General features: G+C 52.1%; 1 protein-coding gene across 4 annotated transcripts in view; it reads right to left on the reverse strand.

Annotated features, from left to right (window-relative positions):
* SYNE3 (spectrin repeat containing nuclear envelope family member 3) overlaps positions 1–22,502 on the reverse strand; it is a 95,687-nt gene that overhangs the window by 11,802 nt on the left and 61,383 nt on the right. For 3 of the 4 annotated variants that reach the window (XM_078054165.1, XM_078054166.1, XM_036106151.2), the window contains exons 9-17: positions 17,451–17,633; positions 16,382–16,525; positions 15,000–15,134; positions 12,047–12,208; positions 11,736–11,908; positions 11,158–11,287; positions 9,385–9,543; positions 6,346–6,495; positions 5,420–5,458 (exon numbers count right to left, since the gene is read on the reverse strand). In XM_078054165.1, coding sequence (XP_077910291.1) covers positions 5,420–5,458; positions 6,346–6,495; positions 9,385–9,543; positions 11,158–11,287; positions 11,736–11,908; positions 12,047–12,208; positions 15,000–15,134; positions 16,382–16,525; positions 17,451–17,633 — 1,275 coding nt within the window. Of the gene's footprint in view, positions 1–5,419; positions 5,459–6,345; positions 6,496–9,384; positions 9,544–11,157; positions 11,288–11,735; positions 11,909–12,046; positions 12,209–13,576; positions 13,855–14,999; positions 15,135–16,381; positions 16,526–17,450; positions 17,634–22,502 lie in introns of those variants that run through there. The other variant, XM_078054167.1, reaches the window with a different exon arrangement.

Genomic DNA, 22,502 nt, shown 5'->3' on the forward strand with positions numbered 1-22,502 from the left:
GCCGTTTAGAGGTCGTTTAGTTAGTTGGTGGGAAGGACCTCTGGATCGACGACTGGAGTGAGGAGAGATTTTGTCATTACTCAAGCAAGGATGCGAGCCTCATTTGGGAGCAGATGTACGGGCATATGGCTCCCTTCCCTTCCCTTCCTTCCTTCCCTCATCATTCCTCATCTGAGATCCATCCATGACCAGGCTCTGAGCTTAGGACCAGAACCAAGGTTGGTGAGGGTCTGGGATGACCCGGAGGCATCCGGCTTGGGAAAGTGGGTGGTCATGATGTTTTTCACTGATATGGGGACTGGGGCTTGGTTGGGTGCGGGGAATACAATGAGGCTATCTCTGGACATGCTGAGTCTGAGGGTCTGTGGGACTCCCAAGTAGATGTCCAGCAGGTGGGCGGGCCTTTGGGACTGAAGTCAGAAAGGAGACCTGGACTGGAGAGATGGACCCAAGAGAGTGGGAAGCCCGGAGTCAGGAAACAAAGCCGTGGCAGCAGAAGGAACTGCCCAGATGGCTGCAGAAAACCCCGTAGATACAACCACTGAAGAAAGAGGCACTGTACGTCCAGTGTCTCTAGCAGCCGCAGAGATGACTTATTAATTACAAAAGAAAGGACAGCACTGTATGGGGGAGAAGGCTGGCAGGCACCCCCTTAATCACGCGGTCAGAGTTAGCATCAGCGATGTTGGGGCCACAGCGACACCGTGGGTCTCCCAGTAAGATGCGCCAAGAACACAGCATCCCTTCTGCAACATTCCTGCCAGAAATGCACAGCCCGATTGCAATCGCAAGGAAATACCAGGGAAATGTGCCTTGAGGGACATCCTAGAAAATCTCTGACCTGGACTCAAGGTCAAGGTCAAGAAAAACGGAAGACTAGTTCTAGCCTAGAGGAAACCAAAGAGATGTACAAACTGAATGCACTGGGTGACCCTGGACTGGATCCAGCATTGAGGAAAGAGGTCTATAAAAAAGACCAGAAGTGGAATATTAGTACGACAGAATATGACTCGGTACAAAAAGAAATGAGCTATCAAGCAACCCCAAAACCAGGCAGGAAACTTAAATGCATATTATCAAATGAAAGAAGCCGATCTGAGAAGGCTCCATACTGTCTGATTTCAACTCTATGATGTCCTGGAAAAGACATAACTACGGAGACAGTAGAATAATCCGTTGTTGCCAGGGGCTGGGTGGGGGAGGGATGAGTAAGTGGCACAGAAGGCAGGTGGGCTGGGTGACGGGAGGATGAGGAAATAGAGCACATAGAGATGAACTTGTCTGGATTTCTGAAGTCAAAGACAAGTTTCAAAAACTTGATGTCCGAAGGGTTAGCATAGACTCTTTCCTACATCGGCGGTAGCTCATTGCTTCTGGGCTCGGTGGACGGATGGACAGACAGGGCCCTGGGATAACACAGCACATGGGTGGAAGCCCGTCCAGGGCTCTCTCCTTTTCAAGGTCAGAGACTGCGCGGTCCCAGCCAAGCCCAGCCCTTTGACCAAGAAAGAGCCAAATTTAGCCCCCAAAGTTGCACAGTGAATCACACGGGGACAAAGCCAAGTGACATCTCCTCTGTCCCCACCTGAACTGGGCCCTTTGTCACATATGGAGAAGGGGCCAAGAGGCCACGCTCCTCCCACTAAAAAAAACGTGGTTTTGAGTGGCAAAGGCCAGGCACGTGAGTGTTCCAGCATAGTACCTAGCACACAGTAGGGATTTTTAAAAAATCATACTTACCGAGAGAGAAAGTTACCATCTAACATGGAGAACTCACAAAGGCTTCCTTAGATTTAGTATCTGAGTTTTTCATCTGATCTGGGATGCCGATTGTGAGGTGTGTCATTATTTTACAAACCACTCAGGAAGGACAGAACCAACCAAGATGGGGCACCTGACGAGAGACTCCACCTAAAGCTGGGGCACCGAGGGGCCGTGCCTTCCCTTTCAGGGGAAACGAGGAGTAATCCCACCTCCCAGAAAGGGGAAGCAAGGAAATATGAGGTATGATCTTGGCACTGGGTGAAGCGAGGGGAATTCTTCCCTGCGAATGTGAACCATAGGCTGGAGCTCCCAGAGGCCGGGTGTCTGAGTTTACAAAATCAGTGTGAGCCAAAGGAAAACAAAACAGGACACCACCTACAAGCAAAGATTTTCCATTTAGAGAAATCTCAGGTGGAGAGCGTCCTGGGTGGCGGAGGGAAGCAAGCCCAAATCCTCGCTGAGAGGAGTAGACCGTAGTAAGTCGCCCAAATTCCAGAAATGTGAAAATGTGAAAAATCACTAGTCTTAAGACCTACACAATATGATCAAGTAAATAAAATGCAACTTTGGGTCGCTCAGCATCTGGGGCTGCACCAGGGTCCACAGCGTGCACGGGAGGCGTTTGCTCTCCACTCCTGCAAACTGGGGCACTGGCCCTGCCCCAGCTGACCCAAGCCACCAGAAACCCTTGCAAATCTGCTCTTCAACGCAAAGTTTGTCACAAGAAGGACTGTACCCCACTTTCCCCGGGGCCAATGCAGAAATTCAGGCGACTCACGGCCCAGTTGCAATTTAAAAAGCAATTACATTTCATGTGTCTGAAGGCTGCAGGCACGCAGATCCGGTGGCATTGAGCTGGCAAGTGTGTAGGAAGCTGCAAATTTAATAAATCTTAATTATTGTGTTTATACAAACAAGCAGGCTGAAGCCATTGACGTCACTGGAGCTTTCAATGACTCGGTGCACGCAGAGAAAGAAAAAAGTGTGGAGAACCAACTGCTCATAAATAATTAGCTTTGGGGCAGGTTTTTTTCTTCCTTTTGGACTAAAAATCACATACAAAATGTTTTTAGGTTGGCAAGATTACAACACCTGAAGACAGAGTCTATTTTCTGCCTGTCAGGCCTGCGTGCGTGTGTGTGTGTGTGTGTTTGTGCACAGTGCACGCACGCACATGCCCACACACCGACCACAAGAACCAAACCGAAGGGAAGAATCCCCCACCCTCAGAAGCGTCACTGCTCCCTTGGTTCGCAGAAAGATAAGCAGGTGCGGTGTCCAAAGAAGTCTTCGGGGCCTCATTTACATGGCAATTAAGAACCTACTGTACGCAGTTGTTACAAGAACTCTGCCTACCCTTAGCTCGGTGGACCCTCATTCTGTTCTGTGCAAAACGGGCTGAGGGACTCGTCAACAGGAACACACACTAACGGTGGGTCCTAGATTCAGATCCAGGGTGCGGAGCCGTGGTTCTCAGAGTAGAGACTCAGCCCCAGTGAATCAAACACTCGGGGTGGGACCCAGAAATCTGTGCTTAAGCTGTCACATAAGTGAGCCCAAGATGGCCTCTGCACACTGGCTTGTAGGCTGCTTACTTCTCTGCAGCGGACTTCGCAAGAGCCAGCCAGCCAGCACTGAACTCAAATTTTCACACACTCAATTATTTTACACAGAGCCCGAATAAGCACATTTTTTCTTAGCCATGTAGAGCCTGCCTGTTTTGCAGACCCTACAAAACTGTGCCCAACCTGTGCTGGTCACGGATGAGACAACACCTGTTATAAAGACCCGAATCCGCCGTTGCCCTTTGGGGCCCCTGCCCCAGAGACGCACCACTGTGCGGAGCACCACCAGCTAGATGTGTGAACCCTTCCTCCCAGGCACCCTCCACCCAGCTGGGACATGCAGTCCACTGGGGTGGGTCTCTGCTCTTGTGCTCACTGATGGATCCCAAGTGCCCGAATCAGTGCTTGGCACAAAGTCGGTGCTCAGTAAATCCTTGTGGAATGAATGAATGAATGAATGAGAGACAGCAAATGAACACAAGGCTGTGGACACTCCACATTCTGCCAATCACAGGCTGCCAGGAAACTGAGTCTGCTCTAGAGGCCTGGTGCCCCCAGCCATGTGTCCCCCTACTCAGAAACATTCAGTGAGCACTCACCGTGTGCAAGGCATCAGGGGACCCAGACATGACTCCCACTGATTCCACCCGGGAGCTCCAGATCAGATGGGGGCTCCCCAGGGAGGGGCTTAAAGTGTGGAGGCCACCAGGAGCCACGAGGCTAGACTGTGGGAGCCACCCCATCCTTCCTGATGCTCTTCCCCATTTCTTGGGGGAGGCTCTGTGTTATTCTAAATTGGGGGGAAAACCAGGCCTCTAGTCTCTCTGAAGAATTCTACAAACAACCATTCACATGATCTTCCACATTCATACATGAAGGAAGGAAAGTCAGCATTGATAATTCCATTTTCCAGATGGGGAAAGTAAGCCCCGAGAGGCAAAGCAACTTGCCCAAAGCCACAAGGCTAGTTGACGCCGGGTCCAAAGCATAGCGTTGGTCTTGTGACGGCCCCACCCAGTCCAGGGGACACCCACTGCCCTGCAGATGTGAGACATGAACCCCAGCTGGAGACCAAGAAGAAATCCTGGTGTGCAAAGCACCTGGAAACAGATTCCATGGCATTAGGGATCTTGAGGAACCCAGAGCTCTTTGGAGCAGAGCACGCCAAAGGCTCACTTCATTGCCGGCCAGGGCTTGGCAGGGAAACAAGTGTGTTCTCTTGGAAAAGGTGACATCAACTTACACTGGGTTTTCCCTGAGGCAGGGATACCCCCCAGGCCCCCGGGATGCCGTCTCCAAGGCACAGTGTGGAAAGTCAAGATGTGGGCTCTGCAGCCAGAGGCCAGAGACCACCCAGAAGCCGCACGCCTGGGCCGAACGAGGGATTCCAATCCTGTCGTGGCTCCGTTTCCTCGTGCTTAAGCGGAGGGAGTAACACCTCTCGAGCGTTGATGGGACAGTTTAAATGAGATGCCCTGACCATGATTTAGCACGGTTCCTGGCACACAGTGGACGGGCACTACCTGGCATCTCGAGTAATAATAATTGTTACTCATTAGCATTATTAATGCTGTTACTGTGACTGCTTTGGCCTGCAAGCACCACGGGAGTGGCTCTGAGCCCTTCTCAGCGGGCCCGAGTGCAAACACCTGCTGGTAGGACAGGAAAGGCACAACTCCCCCTTCCTCTTCTGTCCCCCCCACCGCCGTGCCCCAGACGCCCGTCACCACTCAGGGGGCCGCACGATCCAGTGTGCCCGGAACGGTCCGGGTTTCCTGGGACAGTCCTGGTGCACACCCGTTGTCATCACATAACCGTCCATTCCCCACCGTGTCCTGGTTTTGCATGAAAAACTCCAGGGTCCCTCCTCTATCATGGATGTGTCACAGCTGAGTACATTCTGCACCCTCCTGGGGCTTCCCAAGGGCCCCGAGGCCCAGCACAGGGCAGCCCAGAGCTCACTGCCCATAAAATGTGCCTCGGACCTCATGGAACCTTCCAGAAAGCCCAGGAGTCTGGCTTCAGCATCGCAGGCCTACCAGCCTCCAGACGCCCTGCCCTCTAGCGTGTGCAGATGGCAGACACGGTACCTTCTGGAATCCAGTCGGCTCCCCTGGAGAACTCTGTGTCTGTTATTTTCGGGAAGGAGAGGAAAAGGGGAAAAAAAGACGTTAAGTGAGTGAAACTCAAATCCCAGCAGAGCCTGTAATGGAATATTCATTCTGTCAGGGGAGTGTTTCTTTAAAACTTCTGGTCATCTGGATAGGCTGAACCAGCAGGTGATTCGATTTAATGAGCTTTTTAACGCACTTCAGGCCCAGGTGGGATTCCGTCTGGGAAGGCCTGGGCGGGCGGCCACCAGGCCGGGGCTGCACTGACACCTAGTGGCCAGCATGGCTGTTGCAGGGACCGCGGAGCTGGAGCGCCAAAGCTTGGCGCTGGGGAGGCCATCTCAACGGCCCCCCATCTGGGGCTAACCCTTGTGCGTCAGTTTCCCCGTCGCTTCTCAGGGAATAACAACAGCATCTCCTTTATAGGGTTGTTACGAGGACATCGCACTTCATAAAGGCTCTCATGACTATTACTATTGTTTTGTGCAAAGGGCCACGGGGACCCCAGGGCCATGCTCCCCTCTATCACGCCTTCCCCAGCGGGGCATTCTGAATGCTGGCTCTGCTGCTTCCTAGCTCCATGACCCTGGGAGTTCCAATTCTCAGAGTCTCAGCCATCACCGCCCCCCCCCCCCCAGCCCTTTGGAGACTGGAGACAGGACTGAATGGGGTCCCGAAGGTTTCAGCTCAGAAGGCAGCAAAGTGCTCCTGAAACATTAACTGGGACGGCTCCTGCCATCGTTCCTGGAGCGCCAGCCACATGGGGTGGCAGGACGGCCATGTGACATCTTAAAGCCAAGCACTAGGACCCGTGAGCATGGCCCAGCTCTGTCTCCCCACATGAGCCTGGGCTCAGCCGGAGTCCCATCCCCGGGGCCTGGGGCCCGTGCTTCCTTAGCACCTACCAGCAGGTAGCCAGAGTCCTTGAGCTTGGACTTGTACAGCATCCACTGGTAACGCAAGTCCTCCAGCTCGTTGGAGGTCCCCCTTGCTGGCCCGAAATGGAGGAGGTTCTCGAAGAGATGCTGACCTTCTGGCACCCGAGCCTCCAGCTCCTGTGGGAGAAAAGCAGTGTCACATGTGCCCTCCAGATGGCCCCGACGGCCCCACAAGGCCGGTCAGCAGGAGCCAGTCAAATTTCACTTGAGAGGAGGCTGGCAGAGCCTGTAAAGTGAGAATCCCATTGTGCAAATCCACGGGCAGTCGCTTTCTGGAACAATACAGAATGACCTCCACGGTCACTTCCATCTCTGATGTTCTAGAACCGAGTCCTCTGGAGGGCTTGACATAAGAGTTGCCATCATTATAAAAAGCTACGACTTTTCTGTTGGCATGGTTAAGCCTGGACGTGCGCTATTGGGATTGGGCAGATAATCTTCAGGACTCCTGAGCCGTAGTGATGTGGGGGTAGGAGTGGGGCTCTAAATCGGAGTGCATGGGTCTAAATTCTGGCTTTGTAGCCCTGCTTTCACCCCATCCTGCTCATAGTGTGATACGGGCAGTTTGCTTAGCTTCTCAGAACCCACTAGAATGAGAGCTGTACAAGAGTAAGGAGGCTTAACCTGGGGCAATTGCAAGTCGTCTCTGATACGGCTGGAGTTGGGCAGTGATGGCGAGAAATGAGTCGTGGCCAAATGTGAGGTAGGAGGTCTGCGGGAAGGACTTCCTGCTCATAACTCCCTAGGTGATTGGACCAAACCTCTCGAGAGGACAAAGTATTAAAAACACTTAAAAGGCATCAAAGAGTTGGCAAGAGGGCGAGGCACATCAGGCTAAAATCTGGGAAGTGATGAAGCCCAGAGAAATAAGCCCAGTGTTCAGGCCTGCTTTTGCCTGCAGGACACCTGCCGTTCTGGAAGAAACAGTTGTGAAACAGATCATGCTTTTGGCAGCCTCACGGGGCTATGGAGACAAAGGTCAAGGTCTGGGCTCTGTAGGGGTGGAGACTCTCATAACCCGCTCCCCCTGTGGCTGAGGCTCCTAAAGGTGAATCCGAAATAAACTCACACCCTGTGTGGATCGAAGCCCACTCCAAGTCACCAGGAGTGCAGGGAGCCTCCAACATTGAACTTCGATTCCCTGGCTTCAGAACAAGAAAGCCCTCCTTGCCTGGAAGCCACAAACAAAATTCCCTCTGGAGAAGAGATGATCCTCAACCTCAAATGACCCCCATACCTCTATCACACATAATCAAAGCAGCCCCATACATGCAAGACACCGACAACAAGAACAGACAGAAACAACACGCAGAAAAATTGTTCCTAAAATGACTTAAGATATTAGAATTATTAGACACACTCGTTATTAGACACACTCGGTTAAACAGGTCTCTTTACTAGGCTCGAAGAATTAAAAACCAGGCTTAAAAAGTTCAGCAGGGATCTGGAAGCTACGAAAAGTGACAGAGTGGTATTTCAAGAGAACTGGGTAGAAATTCTAGAACTGGGGAATATAGTATCAAAAGTTGAAGGCATAACAGACATGTGTAATAGTGAATGAGACACAGCTAAAGAGAGAATTAGTAAACCGGAAGGTAGGGTAGAAAAACTCTCCAGAATGCAACAGGAAGAGACTGGAGGATGAACAAGACACAAGAGAAGGGAGGAGACATAGAGCCCACAGTGAGAAGGAATACCATGTTTCAGCAGCAACACAGAAGGAGAGGGGAAGGGAAACAAGGCGATATGTTAAGAGGCAATAAGTTAAGAAAGTATCAGAGAATTTTCCAGAAAGACTCTAGACCACAGATTCCAGAACCCAGATGAATTCCAAATAAGAGAACTGAAAAGAAATCCAAACCCTAACATATCATAGTAGAAGTGCTGAGAAATTAGGAAAAAGAGAGGTAGGCTGGGGCTTGGTTGAGAATGACCTCATGTGATATGCTTAAAGTGGGGGTGGGGTTGGACTCTATACTGAAAGGTTCTCGTCAAGGGAAGAACAAAGCCAGATTTATGATGCTGAAGGTCACTCTGGCTGCAGAATTGAGCTGTGACCTGGATGGGGGCCCAAAAGGAAGGAAGGAGGCCAGCTGAGAACCTACTGCCATAAATCAAGGTTAGAAATGGTAAGTACCTAGATTAACATAGTGGTAGCAAGAGGGTGCAGAACAAAACACACCCAGGAGGTGGAATCCAGGAGGGGTGGGGGACTATTTAGATGTGGGAGTGGAGTAGAAAGAAGACTGGTGGTAGAAGGATGGCAAAAATGACCACGACGCTCCCATCCCACCTCCCCCCGCCATATCCATTCCCTTTGTAATATGACCTTGAGTCCTTCCCTTCAAGAGGTGGAGTCTGTTTTCCCTCCCCATGAATCTGGCTTGGCCTTGTGATTTTCTTTGTCCAACAGAATACAGGGCAAGTAATGCGGCAGTTCCTACTCTAGGCCCCAGAAGCCTTGGGTGCTCCCACTTGCCCTTGGACAATGCCTCTGCTACTAGAAGCCTGGGCTGCCCCACAAGAGGAGAAGAGATGTGTGGTCCATCTCATGCTCATCTCCAGCGGCCTGCCAACCCCCAGAGTAGAGCCACCCAGCCAACCTATAACTGATAGCAAATCAGGGAGCCCCACAAAACCAGAAGCATTGCCCCGATGGGCTTAGCCTAGATTGCCAACCTTCTGAATCATGAGTTAAATGAACATGTGCTGTCTAAAGCCACAAACGGTTGGGATGATTTGTTACACAGCAACAGCTAACTGATTTCAGAGTCATGATTAGTAGTGATATTTTCCAAGTTGGGGAAATACAGACATAGGCTGAATGAATGAATGGTTCTTCTAAAATACGTGAACCAAAAAAGTTTAAGAACTGTTATTTATACACAAGTAAAAATGGCTCACAAGCCATGTGTGTGCTCTTTTTTTTTTTGAAGAACTCCCTGGTGGCAAACACGTCCACGGGGGCAAACCCTGTGGACAGAGGGCCTTTCCGTGGGAACAAACCTGTAGCTTCGTTTCCCTGGTCTTCAAATCCTTGGCGGTGGCCGTTCTCATTGCGATGATTCTAACCAGCTTGGCATTTTCCACCTCTAACCACTGCTCGAAGTCCCTCAGGAGCTGGGAGAAACCTTCATGGCTGCCTTCTTCCTGGAGCGGGTTTGCCTGAAGGAACACGCAGCAGCACGACCAATGCATCAGAGGTGAAACAGCCCCCTGGGCCCGCATCCCGGGGGTCTCCTCTGAGGCATAGGGTGGGGATGAGGATGCCCAAAGGTAAGGAGAGAGGCCTTGGTGGGAGGGGGCACGTCTCTCCATTCAGTGTGGCCACGTTAGGAGTTTAATTCTGATTCAGGTCCGGGGGTCCTGCGGGGTTGGGGTGGCCCAGGGGGTCAGTGTGCGCTGGTGCTCAGGGTGCCCTGGGCCCCCCGGGGCTGTGCCGCAGGACCTCGTGGACGGGTGCCTGCAGACCGCGCAGGATCACTGCACTTTAGCCCCGAGCTGCTGGAGCTGCGACAGTGGGTCATCGTGGTCACCTGCTGGTCTCCTAGTGGCAGCCACCACCATTCCTTGCCAGGATGGCTATAACAGTGGTCACCCTTGCACACACCTGTCCCTCTCCGGGCTCTGCAGCCAGAGGGAGCTGTCTAAAATGCAAGTCCGTCCAGCAAGGCCGTCGGTGTGGCCCTCTGAGAGCCTCAGTCCTGGCTCTGCTGGACCCCGTGCCGCCAACCACCTTCCCCGCCAACACCCCCACCCCCGGAGCCCGAGCCCCAGACACCTCTTGACCCCTGGCACTTGTGCTCTCTCCCTCTGTGTCTCTCACACCGTCTCCTCTGCATGGGACACACCCCTCCTCTCCTCTCCCTGACTCCCGCTGGGCCATGAGGATTCCCCTACATTTTCCCAGGAGGCCTTTGCTGTCTCTGAACTGGGTCCCGGTCTCTCTGCATCAGCTCCCACAGCATCTGCCCTCTGCCCCAGCCCATTGCCCTTACTTAACTGCCTGTGGTTCCCACTTCCTCGCTCCTCAAAATGCGCTCCGAGGCCTAGCAGCCCGGGCGTCCCCCTCCAGCTTCAAGAAATGCAGAGTCCTGGGCCCTGCCGAAGCGGGATCTGCGTTTTCCTACGCGGGGAGCACACTGCAGTGTCAGAGGCTCTGCACTGGGGTCTGCGTTCCTGCGGGTCAGAAGCGCCTCCGCTTCCCCCACAGCTGGCCCCGGCCCCGAGCGCAGGCCTCCGGGCACAGGCACGCTTGGCAGGTGATTCGGGAAGGGGCAGTACAAGAATACAGGGGAGACTGAGAGCTGGCGTGTGGCTTCTGAAGAACGAGGAAGGAACGTCTTTTCAATGAGGTTCCTTGTTTTAAAAGCCGTCAAGAGAAGGGATGGACGACACTAGGTCATTAGGCTAGATCTTTTGAACAAAATACAGCTTATGGCACAAAAAAGGGACCCAGCCTGCATGATTCAATCCGGGGCCAGCAGGAAGCTCTCAGCCCTGTAGGGCCGGCTGGCTACATCTTCTCTGAGGGGTGAGGACCTGTCTGCCCGAGGGACGCTTCTGACCTTCCCTGTGGCCTGGGTCTGGGGTCTCCAGGTCCCTCTGTGCTGTGGCACAAGGAGCAGGGACAGGTTCACCCAGGATGGGACGTGGCCGAGTCCTGAGCTGAGCATATGGCCCCTGGCGGGGAGGGGGCTTTGTTGAAGACCACCCCCCGCATCCATGACTCCAGCCCCAGCCTCCCAGGGCCCAGGGAGCCCCACTAGGCAGACGCACCTGACGGGGACGCCTGGAAACAGGATCCATGGGATCGATGAGAAACCCGGCCTTCGGGATATTGTTGGTGAAAATCATTTTCTTCCCTGAATCCACTTCCGTCTTTTGCAGCTGCCGGTTTCTGATGAGGCTGAAGAGACGAACGGCCCAGTCACCGCGGTGATGCAATGGGGATTCACCAGGTCACCGGGGCATCACGTGGCAGGAGCTGATCTTTTGGGTCGACTATCCTTCGGGTTTGTCAGAATGTTCCCCAGGCACGTGCATTCCCAGTTTCCCACTGGAGACCCACCTTACGCTGTCATTAAAGTGCCTATACCCATCGATGCCGGCGAGACCCAGGCCAGCACGGGCTGGAGGCTCACCCCCCGCCGCCGCCCCGCTGGGGCACTCCCCGGCTGCTACTGCTCCCGCTAGAACTGTCCTTGGGCCAGAGCGGAGATGCACGGAGGCACCTGGTGCCGTGCTCGGCACCCAGCCGAACCCCAGCCTCCTGTTCTAAGGGCACCACTGAGCTCTCCCCTGCATGGAAAGGGGGTGTTGCCCGAGACCAGGCTCAGAGCCGGGGACCCCCTCACCTCAGCAGGCTTTCCTCCAGCTGCCTCAGGGCCTGCCACGACTCCATCAGCTCCTCTAGCTCCTCCTGGACCACGGCAGCCCCTTCCGGAGAAGACTTCTTCATCACCAGCTGGCCGTGCGCTTCGACCAGGGGCAGCTGGGCCTCCTTCTCCGGGAATCCAGCCAGCAGCCTCTAAAGGACACACATGCGAACACGCAGTCCCCACAGTGAGCTCTCGGGGCAGGGGTCTCTGCTCCCCCGTGTGGAATCTTTGGCCTCCCAAGCCTGCCTTCTGGGAGGCAAGTGAGGGAACTGGGACAGCCACCTTACCTCGACTTTGACCTCTTGGGACTGGGCGTCCCATGGGCCCGCATCCTCCTGGTGTGATTCCAGCTTCTGAGTGACCATGGCAATCCACTGTCGCAGCTCCAGCAGCTCGTGGTGGAAGGTGCAGTGTTCCCGCACGCTCTGCTGGCTCCTGTCCGTGAGGTCCTATAGCACAGCCCCGGGGGGCCCAGGGTGCTCTGAGCGCTGGCGGCCACTGGGACTCCGGGCCCCTCCATTCTGCAGGACCCCCGGACCTGCCCTGGGGCAAGATGCCCCCCCGCCAGGGCTCCCCACCCAGCAGGAACACAAGAGGTGAGTCCTCCCTTCTGCCCAGGACAGAGAATTTATTCTGGAAAAACCAACTCTGGTTTAAAGTATCTCTAAGCCTGTCTTAACTTCTATAGACGGTACCATGTCTGGATGAGGGTGTGGGCAATCGGAGCTCCTGCCCACCGCTAGTGTGGGTGTCAGTCATACCCCACTGGGGGAAACCCTAGGTCAGTATCTACTACAACTGAACACAGGCATCCCTATGACCCAACCGTTTCACCCCGGGTGTCTACGTAACAGATACAAATATATTTTCACCAAAAGGCATGCATGTGGTGTTGCTTCTGATAGCCCCAAACTGGAAACTACCCAAGTGGCCATCAACAGAAGTACGGATACGTATGTTGAGGTCGCTTCAGACAGTGGAATATTTTACAGCAGCAAGAATGAGCAATCTACGCAACAATCTAATACATTATGAATGAGCGGACAGCTAGAAGCCAGAGACAAAAGAAAACGTTTCTGATTCAATGAAAATAACGTATAAAATCAGGCAAACCCAATCCATGGTGTTCCAAGTTGAAAGTCAGGTGCCAGGAGTGGTGGGCAGTGACCGTGGGGGGCAGGAGGGGCTTTGGGGGCTGGGTGAAGCCACTATTATTCTGTGATTCTGTGTCATGATCTGGGTACTGGTAATGTGGACAGTTTTAAAAAATTCATCAAACTACACACTTAGATGTTTGCTTTTCTATATCTGATTATACTCTGATAATTTTTGAAAATGGTCTTGCTTTTTCCCCCCCCCCCTGGGTCAGCCACTCTCAGCTCTCTGAGGCTGGGGCCTCGTTCTTCTGTCTTCAGGGAAGGAGGGCCCCTGTCCTCCTGGTCACCCAACCTGGGGCCCTCTGAGCCCTCCCTCTCAGCCCACTGCAGAGCACTCAGACCCCAGGGTCTCCTGTGATCCCTGGCAGAGGCCACCATGGGCCCTGCCCTCCTGCATTCCAGATGCTGGCTGACACCATTGGACGCCAGGCCCACTAGAGCTGGGGACGCAGAGACAGTGCATCCCATCTTCCTGCAACAAACCAGTGACCAGAGCCTGAAGAGTCACCTAAGACTCCACTTCTCCACAATGTCGCCACCACCACCACCCCTCCTGTCCCCTGCTCACCAGCTCAGACCCCATGCTTTCAATAGCCTCGGGTCGCTTAGGGGGGTATGTGCCCCCCAGGGGGAGACAGGAGGATCACCTGGGCTGTGGGGGAAGGACTTATTAGCACTTATTAGATTTAAAAAGCCCTGAGTACCACAGTAATAAAAGGGGGGCACGACTTCTTAGAAGAAGTATGTAGACAATAAATGAAGAGTCACGAGAGCATTGGAGTATCAGCATTCCGCCAGCATTAGTTCATCTAGACCTTATGCATCACTTAGATCGATGGGCATCTTCAGGTGAAGCCGTGTTTCCTGGAAGCTCACGGGGCGGGGTGGGGGGGGAGGGGGGCTTGATTGTTGTGACAGTGATGGGGCAGGGATGACACCTGCAGATACAGTGAGAGCGACAGGTGTTCCCATCCTGCTGCCCCACGGCCTGCCAGGTTTCCTCGAGCCCCGCCTGAATCCACAGTGCTGAAAACCCTGCCCATCGTGACCCGAGCTCGGGCACTTTCCCCAGATGAGGGACAAACACAGAGGTTTCTGCAGTTCTAATAAACACGCTGATTTTTCCAGGAATGCCTCTATTTCATCAGCGGATGGAAGACTGTGCTTTGGTGTGACTGAAACTTCACCAAAGGTTGTTCACATTTTCAGAGAATCTCATAAAGTAGAGGCATTTCGGCTGTCACCCAGGCGGGGCGCATCTTCCTGTGACCACCTTCAGCGCTTACATGCAAGACAAGCATTTTATTCTAACTTGCCTTTTTTCTTTCCTATTACAGGAAGGGCATTACATGCCATTCTTAAATTGTGTGGGTCACTTATACTCTCTCTGAGTTTCGGGATGGCATGGGATGTTGGGAACATTTGTTATTAAAATAGGCTGGGTCTGGTAGAGTGGAGAAGCCCACCTTAGACTAAGTTTTCTTGAGGAATGGCTGCCTGACAGCCGGCTCCACAATCCCCAGGGTACTTGTGACAAAGGCAGTCCCAGGCCCCCATCTGAATCAGCCACTGAAACTTGTCCTCAGGCCAGTTTTGAAGAAGCCTGCACCCCATTCCATTCCCAGGGCTCAAGGGGCCATCAGAAATGTACGTACCCCACGGAGCCCCAGGCGGCCGCTAGAGGGCACTGCAGAGGAGGCTCCGAGCAGCCGCCGTGCAACGTTCAATTGCCTTTAACACAGCCAATGCCCACTGCACCCCAGGGCTGCTGTGGGGAGCAGAGCAGCCTGTTCTGTTCCTTGGCCTCCTGGCACACCTGGATTTGTATCTGAACCTGCTGTTTTGCTGACTCATGGTCCAACTACCCACTAGAATATAACCCCCCAGGGAGCAGGGGCTTTGGCTGTCTGGCTGGGGCCCAGAACACTGCCTGGCATACAGGAGGCGCTCAATAATCATCTGCTGAATGAATGAGGAAGAGAAGAAAGGAAGGGAAAAAGAAAAATGGAAAGGTTTGAAGGAAAAAGGAAGAAAAGGCAGAGAAAGAGCCCCGGAGTGTAGGATCCCAGGTGCCTGGGCTTACCTCCAGAGACCTCTTCAGGGCCTGGTAGTCGGTGGAAATCTGGTCCATTTTGTGCTGGTGGCCGGGGTTCCCCTGGACGAGAGGCCTCGTGGCCTCCATCTGTGCCCCCAGGTCCAGCACCTCTTCCTGCAGTCCCTGCAGGAAAAGCAGCAAGTGTGGCTGTCCTGTTTGCCTCTTGTCATGGGAGCTGATCAGGATGGGGAGGGGCCTCTGAGTGGGGGAGCTTGGGAGGGTCCTGGCATGATGGGGCTACCCCACCCCGAGAGCTGCACCATATGGCCATCTGATGGGCCTCCTCTCAGAGCTGGTGAGATTTTTAAAAGGAGACAAAAATATTCTGGGATGGGGCGCCTGGGTGGCTCAGTCTGTTAAGTGTCTGCCTTTGGCTCAGGTCATGATCCCAGAGTCCTGGGATCGAGCCCTACATCATGCTCTCTGCTCACCAGAGAGTCTGCTTCTCCCTCTCCCTCTGCCTGCCACTCCCCCTGCTTGAGCTGTCTCTCTCTCGTTCTGTCAAATAAATAAACAAAATCTTAAAAAAAAAAAAAAAAATTCTGGGACACCAGCCTGTAAGGCGTCTCTGGGGAGCAAACTCCCATCTGAACTCTTACTTGATGACCACCTCTCTTTGTGAAGAATCACACCCCAACTTGAGTTTCAAAGCCCCCAAATGCACCATTTTTAATGTCTTCCCAAGAACCCTCTTAATGTAGGCATGAGCTATGCTGGAGTTTTAAAATAATTGTATCGCACGCATTTAAAATCTTTCAAGCTCCTTATCAAGCCGATAATTATCAACAGTCAGCCTGTGTGTAGTCTGCATGTGTTTTTTTTTTAAAGATTTTATTTATTTAACAGAGAGAGACACAGTGAGAGAGGGAACACAAGCAGGGGGAGTGGGAAAGGGAGAAGCAGGCTTCCCGCCAAGCAGGGAGCCCGATGCGGGGCTCGATCCCAGGACCCTGGGATCATGACCTGAGCCGAAGGCAGACGCTTAACGACTGAGCCACCCAGGCGCCCTGCATGTGTTTTAAAACATTTATTCTTACTTTCAAAATCTGATTATTTAACTGGACCTCTGTACTCATGAGGAACACTTAGCAAAGCAATTTAAAGAAAAATGAATACACATGTTAGACTTTGGAATCACAGAGTAAACATCATTTTGTTGGGCTCCAGAATCAGCAGTTTGCAGGTACGAAAGGTCTCTCAGAGGCCAGAAACCACCAGATAAATCAGCAGCGATTCAGACGAAAGGTTCAGAGCTCAGGTGAAGGGGCTCGGTGGTGGCTGTCTGGCCAGTTACTGCTGCCGGAGGGGAGCTGCTTCTGGGCGCAGTGGAGAACCCGAGCCAGGCCACTCGGGCCCCACCAAGCCCTTACCTGCAATCTTGAAAGCTGGGCCTGTTTCCCAGGAAGGTCCTGCTGAAGCCCATTCTCAGCTTGGACCCTGCCACGGAGGTCTGAGAGCTTCTTCTGGAGGGGCTTAAAAGCAGTCCCAAAATCTTTGTGTTGGGCCAGCAAGCTCTGCGGAGACACACAATGGGCAGCACAGAAATTAAGAAATTTCCTCACAGGCACTTTGTACAACCTGCCACTCACAGCAACACGGCTCTTTCTTCAGCCTTCTCCTGGCTGCCTCATACCCACTCAGGCATCACCCCCTCCAGGAAGCCTTCCTGGAGCCCTTGCGGGGGTTGGACGCCCTCCTTGGAATCACCGTGGGGTCCTCACATGACGGCTGTTCTGCTCTCTAGTACAGAACTACATCTCGTAACACGTCCACACCAGATCCCACCAGAGGCCCGTTTTTGTAAATAAAGTTTTATTGGGACACAGCCATGCCCACTCCTTTACAGCTGCTCTCTGGCTCCAAGGGCAGAGCTGGACGAGCTGCCGCAGAGACCCTCTGCCCCACCGACCCTCAGATGTGGGCTGAATGTTGGCTCCTCGGGTGAGACAGATCCCAGATGTGAAAGAAGCTCCCGGTGAGGGCCCGGCCCCTCTCAGAGCCCCGTGAGCAGCTCACGCTCAGCTCATGTCTGTTATGTGAAAGAATACACTCCCCATCACCTGCCACCTTACACCTCAACTTCGGGGTCGTCATTCAGATATGTGTTCCTAATAATATTGGCGTTCAGCTCTATGGTGGTTTAATTTTACAGGCGATTTTCTCTGCATTTTCTCCTTTGACACCCGCCCCCAGCCCTCTGGGGAAGCCAGTTCTGTGTGACAGCGGTGTAGAGGGGGGCTTGGGGGGGGCAGAGGTGGGGGCGGCAGGTGCCTAGGACACCAGTGAGAAGGCTCGCTCGTTCACTGCAGCCGGTGTACAGCCGAGGAGCTGAGGCCGTGGGGACAGAGGGAGAGGGCAGGCCACCCAGCGGCCAGTGGTGCAGCTGAGGCAGGAATGCAGGCCGCCCCCCTCCCTCCCAGGAAGGCCCGGGACACCCACCTGCAGCTTGCTTTTCCTCTGCAGAAGGCTGTTGTGCAGCAGGTCCCGGTCCCGCACGGAGCTCACCACCTGCTCCAAGAGGGCCGCCGCTCTGTCCTGGCCGAAGACGCTCCTCAGCAGGTCTTTCTTCAGCTGCAGCACCGTGAGCTGCTCCTTCAAGCGGGAGCTTTCGGCCAGGGCCGCCTACGGCAGACAAGGCGTCCAGTGAGCCCAGGGCCCCGGCAGGGCAGGCCCGGGCTGGGAAGCTGTCCAGGAGCGCGTCTGTCCTGCTGCACGTGCCCCGCGGGACGCACGCCTTTGTGCCGGGGGTGGAGGCGGCGGCAGGGTGCATCAGGGAGGCCCTGCATTTCAGGGTCAACGCGATTGCTCTCTCGCCCCCCACTTCCATCTTATCACCAAAGCCTGGGCAAGAACTCCACCTCCTCCCTAGCCACCCCCACTGCCACTGTCCGGTGATCCTTTCCTCAGTGACCCCCCCCATCGCCGACAGCAGTGGGACTACCCCTGGGGGTGCTGTTTAGGACATTCTGAAGGGGCTAGGGGCCTAGGGGAGCATGGTCAGTGGGAATTCAGGAAGGCCCCCCAGAGGAGGTGACACGTGCGTGGAATCGTGATGTGTAGGAGCTCGCCAGGTGAAGGAAGGACCTAAAGGAGACTTATGTGATGAGTAGCTGGCTCCCACGCAGCCAGAACTCAGCACAGCCTAGGCCCCACCTCCTCCAGGAAGCCTGCCCTGACCACATCCCCAGCCTACACTCCCTCTTCCCGCCCCAAAGCCCTGGGCCAAGCCTCGGGTTCCTGCTGCTTAATTCGCTGCTTGGGGTAAGCACGTCTTGCTGCTCTGAGGGCCCAGGGGCCCGGAGGCCAAGGGTCTTGTCTTTAGCTGGCCAGAGTCCTTCCATTTTATACGTGTGATGTTGCTGAGATACTGAGCTAGCTGCAGAGCTGGGAAGGAAGAACAAAGACCCCCAGCCAGGTAGGTAACTATAATTCAGGGCACAAAGTGATCATTTCCCTTAAAGTTTCGACAGAACCCTATGGGTGTTCAAGGCAGAGCTGAACACTCCTGGTTGGGGAAATCTGAGAAGGCTCACTAGAGGAGGCAATTTTGCCAGCAGCCCTGGGAGGGCAGAGAGAGTCCCCAGAGGAAGGGCGCACAAACATGGCGGACACAACTGAATTGGTTTAACCTTCCCACGAAGGCATGTGGCTTGTGATCAGCCAGAGAGAGGACAAGCCTCTTTAGGGAGAAGGTGCCCTGCACTCCCTTTTCAGCAAACCTGGACACAGGAGTTAAGAATTCGGCCTGGCCCTCGTGAGTGTGAATTCCGTACTAGCTGGGAGGCCTTGGGTAGTTCTGAGACTCAGTCTCCTTATCTGCAAAAAACAGGCGTAGTCACACCCAACTTATGGGGCTGTATGAGGCTGACATGAGGGGAGGCCTAGACAGCATTTAACATGGTGCACATCCCACAGCGAGCACACACTAACAGACGGCCCTTCTCTGCTAGGGTCATTACCCCAGCTCTTACGGGATGAACTGTGTTCCCTGCAAAAAGATATGAAGTCTTAGCCACCATCCCCCACAACTACCTCCGAATGTGACTTTATTTGGAGATAGGGTCCTTACCGGGGTAACCAAGTTGAAATGAGGTCACTAGGGTGGACCCGAATCCAATGTGACCCATGCGCTTATTAAAAGGGGAAATCTGGACCCAGACACACACACGTGGAGGGAAGAGAAGGGGAGAAGCTGTCCATGTGACCACAGAGGCTGAGATTGGAGGGATGGGTCTACAGGCCAGTGAACACCAACAACCACCAGCAAACACCAGGAGCTAGTGGAAGCAGGGAAGGCTTCTCCCCTAGAGGCTTCAGAGACAGCATGGCCCTCCAGACACCCTGATCGTGGCCTTGCTGTCTCTGGAACCATGAGAGAATGAGGTTCTGTTGCTCTAAGCCACTGAGTTTGGGCACTTTGTTACAGTCACCCCCGGAAACGAATATTTCAGCCATGTCCAACGTTGGGACCTAGTGTCTCAGTTCTGGAGGAACTTTGCAAGTCCATAGGCTACCCTGAGGCTAGGTGTAGGAGCTGAGCCAAGACGTATAGGGCTGGCAGCTTGAGCTTAGCCCCTGAAAGCCATCCTTCCTGGGAAAGCCTGGTGAGCGTAATCCAAGACATGATCCCAGCAGCAAACAGCATTTAAACATGGACAAACCCAGTCCTGCCCACTTTTCCAAAACACTGCTCTGCGAGACTCCTGTCCTGGGAGTCCTGAGTCACATTCTAGAAAGACAGTACCTCTCCCTCCTGCCTGGTACAGGTCCTGGTTAGCTTTCTGCTCCAGTGAGAAGGACAGGACGGAAATGCAATTGTGATCCAGCGGGAAAAGCACCTGCTGCCAAGTCAAACAGACCGGGGTCAAAGCCAGCCCTGACACTCAGTTGCTGTGTGACCTTGAGCAAGTGCCTTCCCCTCTCTGGGACACAGTTTCCTTAACAGTCAAAGGATAATAATAAAATTGTCTTGCCTTGCCTGCTTCATAAACCTGTTCCCAGGACCCAGTGTGAAAGCAGGAATAAGAATACAAGAGGAGAGGCTAGAACCCATCATTCTGGCCTCAGCTCTGCCTCTCAAGTGGCCTGACCTTGAACAAACGCCCTAACTTCTCTCTGGCTCCGGTCCCTCATCAGCAACATGAGGAGGAAAATGATGGAAATGGAGATCAAAATCTGTGTACATAGGTATTCAACATATACAACTGATGACAAGGAAAACTGGAAACAACCTAAATATTGTAAGAATGGAAAAGCATATTATGCAGCCATTTAGAGTGATGACTTTTTGGAAACATTTTATCTTTTTTCCTTAAATTTGTAGTTGAAGTATAATAGACATATAACATTATATTGGTTTGAGATGCACAACATAACGAGTCGATATTTGTATATGCTGCAAAAATGATCACCACAATAAATCTAGTACCATCCGTCACCATAGAAAGTTAGAATTATTTTTTCCTAATGACAATGAGAACTTTTAAGATTTACTCTTTTGGCAATTTTCACTATGCATTACAATATTGACAACAGTCACCATGCTGGACCTGACATTCCCATGACTTATTTATTCTATAACTGCAAGTTTGTACCCCTTGGACCCCCTTCAGTCATTTTGCCTACCCCCGACACTCCGCCCCATTGGCCACCATCATTCTGTTCTCTGTGTCTACGAGTTTTGTTTTGTTTGTTTTTTGAGATTCCACATAGAGGTGGGATCGTGTGGTATTTGTCTTTCTCTGCTTGACTTATTTCACTTAATATAATGCCCCCAAGATCCATCCATGTTACTGTAAGTGGCAAGATTTCATTCTTTTTTATGGTTGAGTAGCATTCCATTATATATTACATATATATATATATATATATATATATATATATACACATCACATCTTCTTTCATCCATTCATCCATCAGTGCACACTTTGGTTGTTTTCAGGCCTTCACTATTGTAAATAATGATGCAATGAACATGGAGGTGCAGATACCTTTTCGAATTAGTGTTTTTTGTTTTCTTTAGATAAATACCCAGAAGTGGAATTGCTGAATCATAGGGTAGTTCTACTTTTAATTTTTTGAGGAACTTTCATACTGTTTTCCACAGTGGCTGCATCACTTTATATCCCCACCAACAGTGCACGAGGGTTCCCTTTTCTCCATATCCTCACTAACACTTGTTATTTCTTATCTTTCTTATCTTTTTGATACTAGCCATTCTGACAGGTGTGAGGTGATATCTCATTGTGGTTTTGCATTTCCCAGATGATGAGTGATGTTGAGCACCTTTTCATATGCCTGTTGGCCACCTGTATGTTTTCTTTGGAAAAATGCCTATTCAGACCCTCTGCCCAGTTTCTGCTGAAAAATCTGCCTATAGTCTCCTGAAGGTTCCCTTGTACGTAACACATTATTTTTCTCTTGCTACTTTTAAGATTCTTTCTTTAAGTTTCGACATTTTAATTATCATGTGTCTCGGTATGGGTCACTTGGGGTTCATCTTATTTGGAACTCTCTGAGCTTCCTGGGCCTGGATGTTTGTTTCCTTCCCCAGGTTAGGGAAGTTTTCAGTCTTTACTTCTTCAAGTAAGTTTTCTGCCCCCCTTTATCTCTCTTCTCCTTCTGGGACATCTATAATGCAAATGTTATTCTGTCTGGTGTTGTCTCAGAGGTCCCTTAAGCTATTTGCACTTTTTAAAATTCTTTTTTTCTTTTTGCTGCTCTGAGTGTGCTCCAGTACCCTGTCTTCTAGATCACAGATCCCTTCCTCTGCCACGTCTCATCTGCTCCTGAACCCTCTAGTGTATTTTTCAGTTCAGTCACTGTATTCTTTGGTTCTGTGACTTCTGTTTGGTACTTTCTTGTATTTTATTTTATTTTATTTTATTTTTGTTGAAGTTCTCGTTGTGTTCACCCATTCTTCTCCCAAGATCAGTGAGCATCTTTACGACCATGACTTTGGACTCTTTATCAGGTATACTACTTATTTCCATTTCATTAGGTTTTTTTTTTTTTCTGAGGTTTTATCTTGCTCTTTCATTTGGAACATATTCCTTGTTTCCTCATTTTGCTTAGCAATCAATGTTTGTTTCTATGTATTAGGCGAAGAAGCTACCTCTCCCAGTCTTGAAGAAGTGGCCTTGTATAGGATATTAAACTTATTGTTCAACCTTGCCCTAGCTCTTGGTTGTCTCTTAAACTTTTGTGCTTGTCTAAGCAGCCTGTTTTTGTTTTTTTTTTTTAAAGTAAGCTTTATGCCCAACATGGGGCTCGAACTCATGACCCTGAGCTCAAGAGTGGCATGCTCTACCGAATGAGCCAGCCAGGCACCACCAGCCTAATTTATTTCTAATAGCTCCCATTGTTGAGGGAGTACCAAGACCTGCCAGTGTGTGGGAAAAAGGAATCAATCAACATCCAGTTTCAGGCTGATTAGAAGCCAGACTCTCAGGCAGCAGCTCTTACGTGAATATATATAGTTCTGTGGGACCA

Source organism: Halichoerus grypus, chromosome 8 (assembly GCF_964656455.1).
Source record: "Halichoerus grypus chromosome 8, mHalGry1.hap1.1, whole genome shotgun sequence".
In the NCBI taxonomy this organism is placed as follows: Eukaryota; Metazoa; Chordata; class Mammalia; order Carnivora; family Phocidae; genus Halichoerus; species Halichoerus grypus.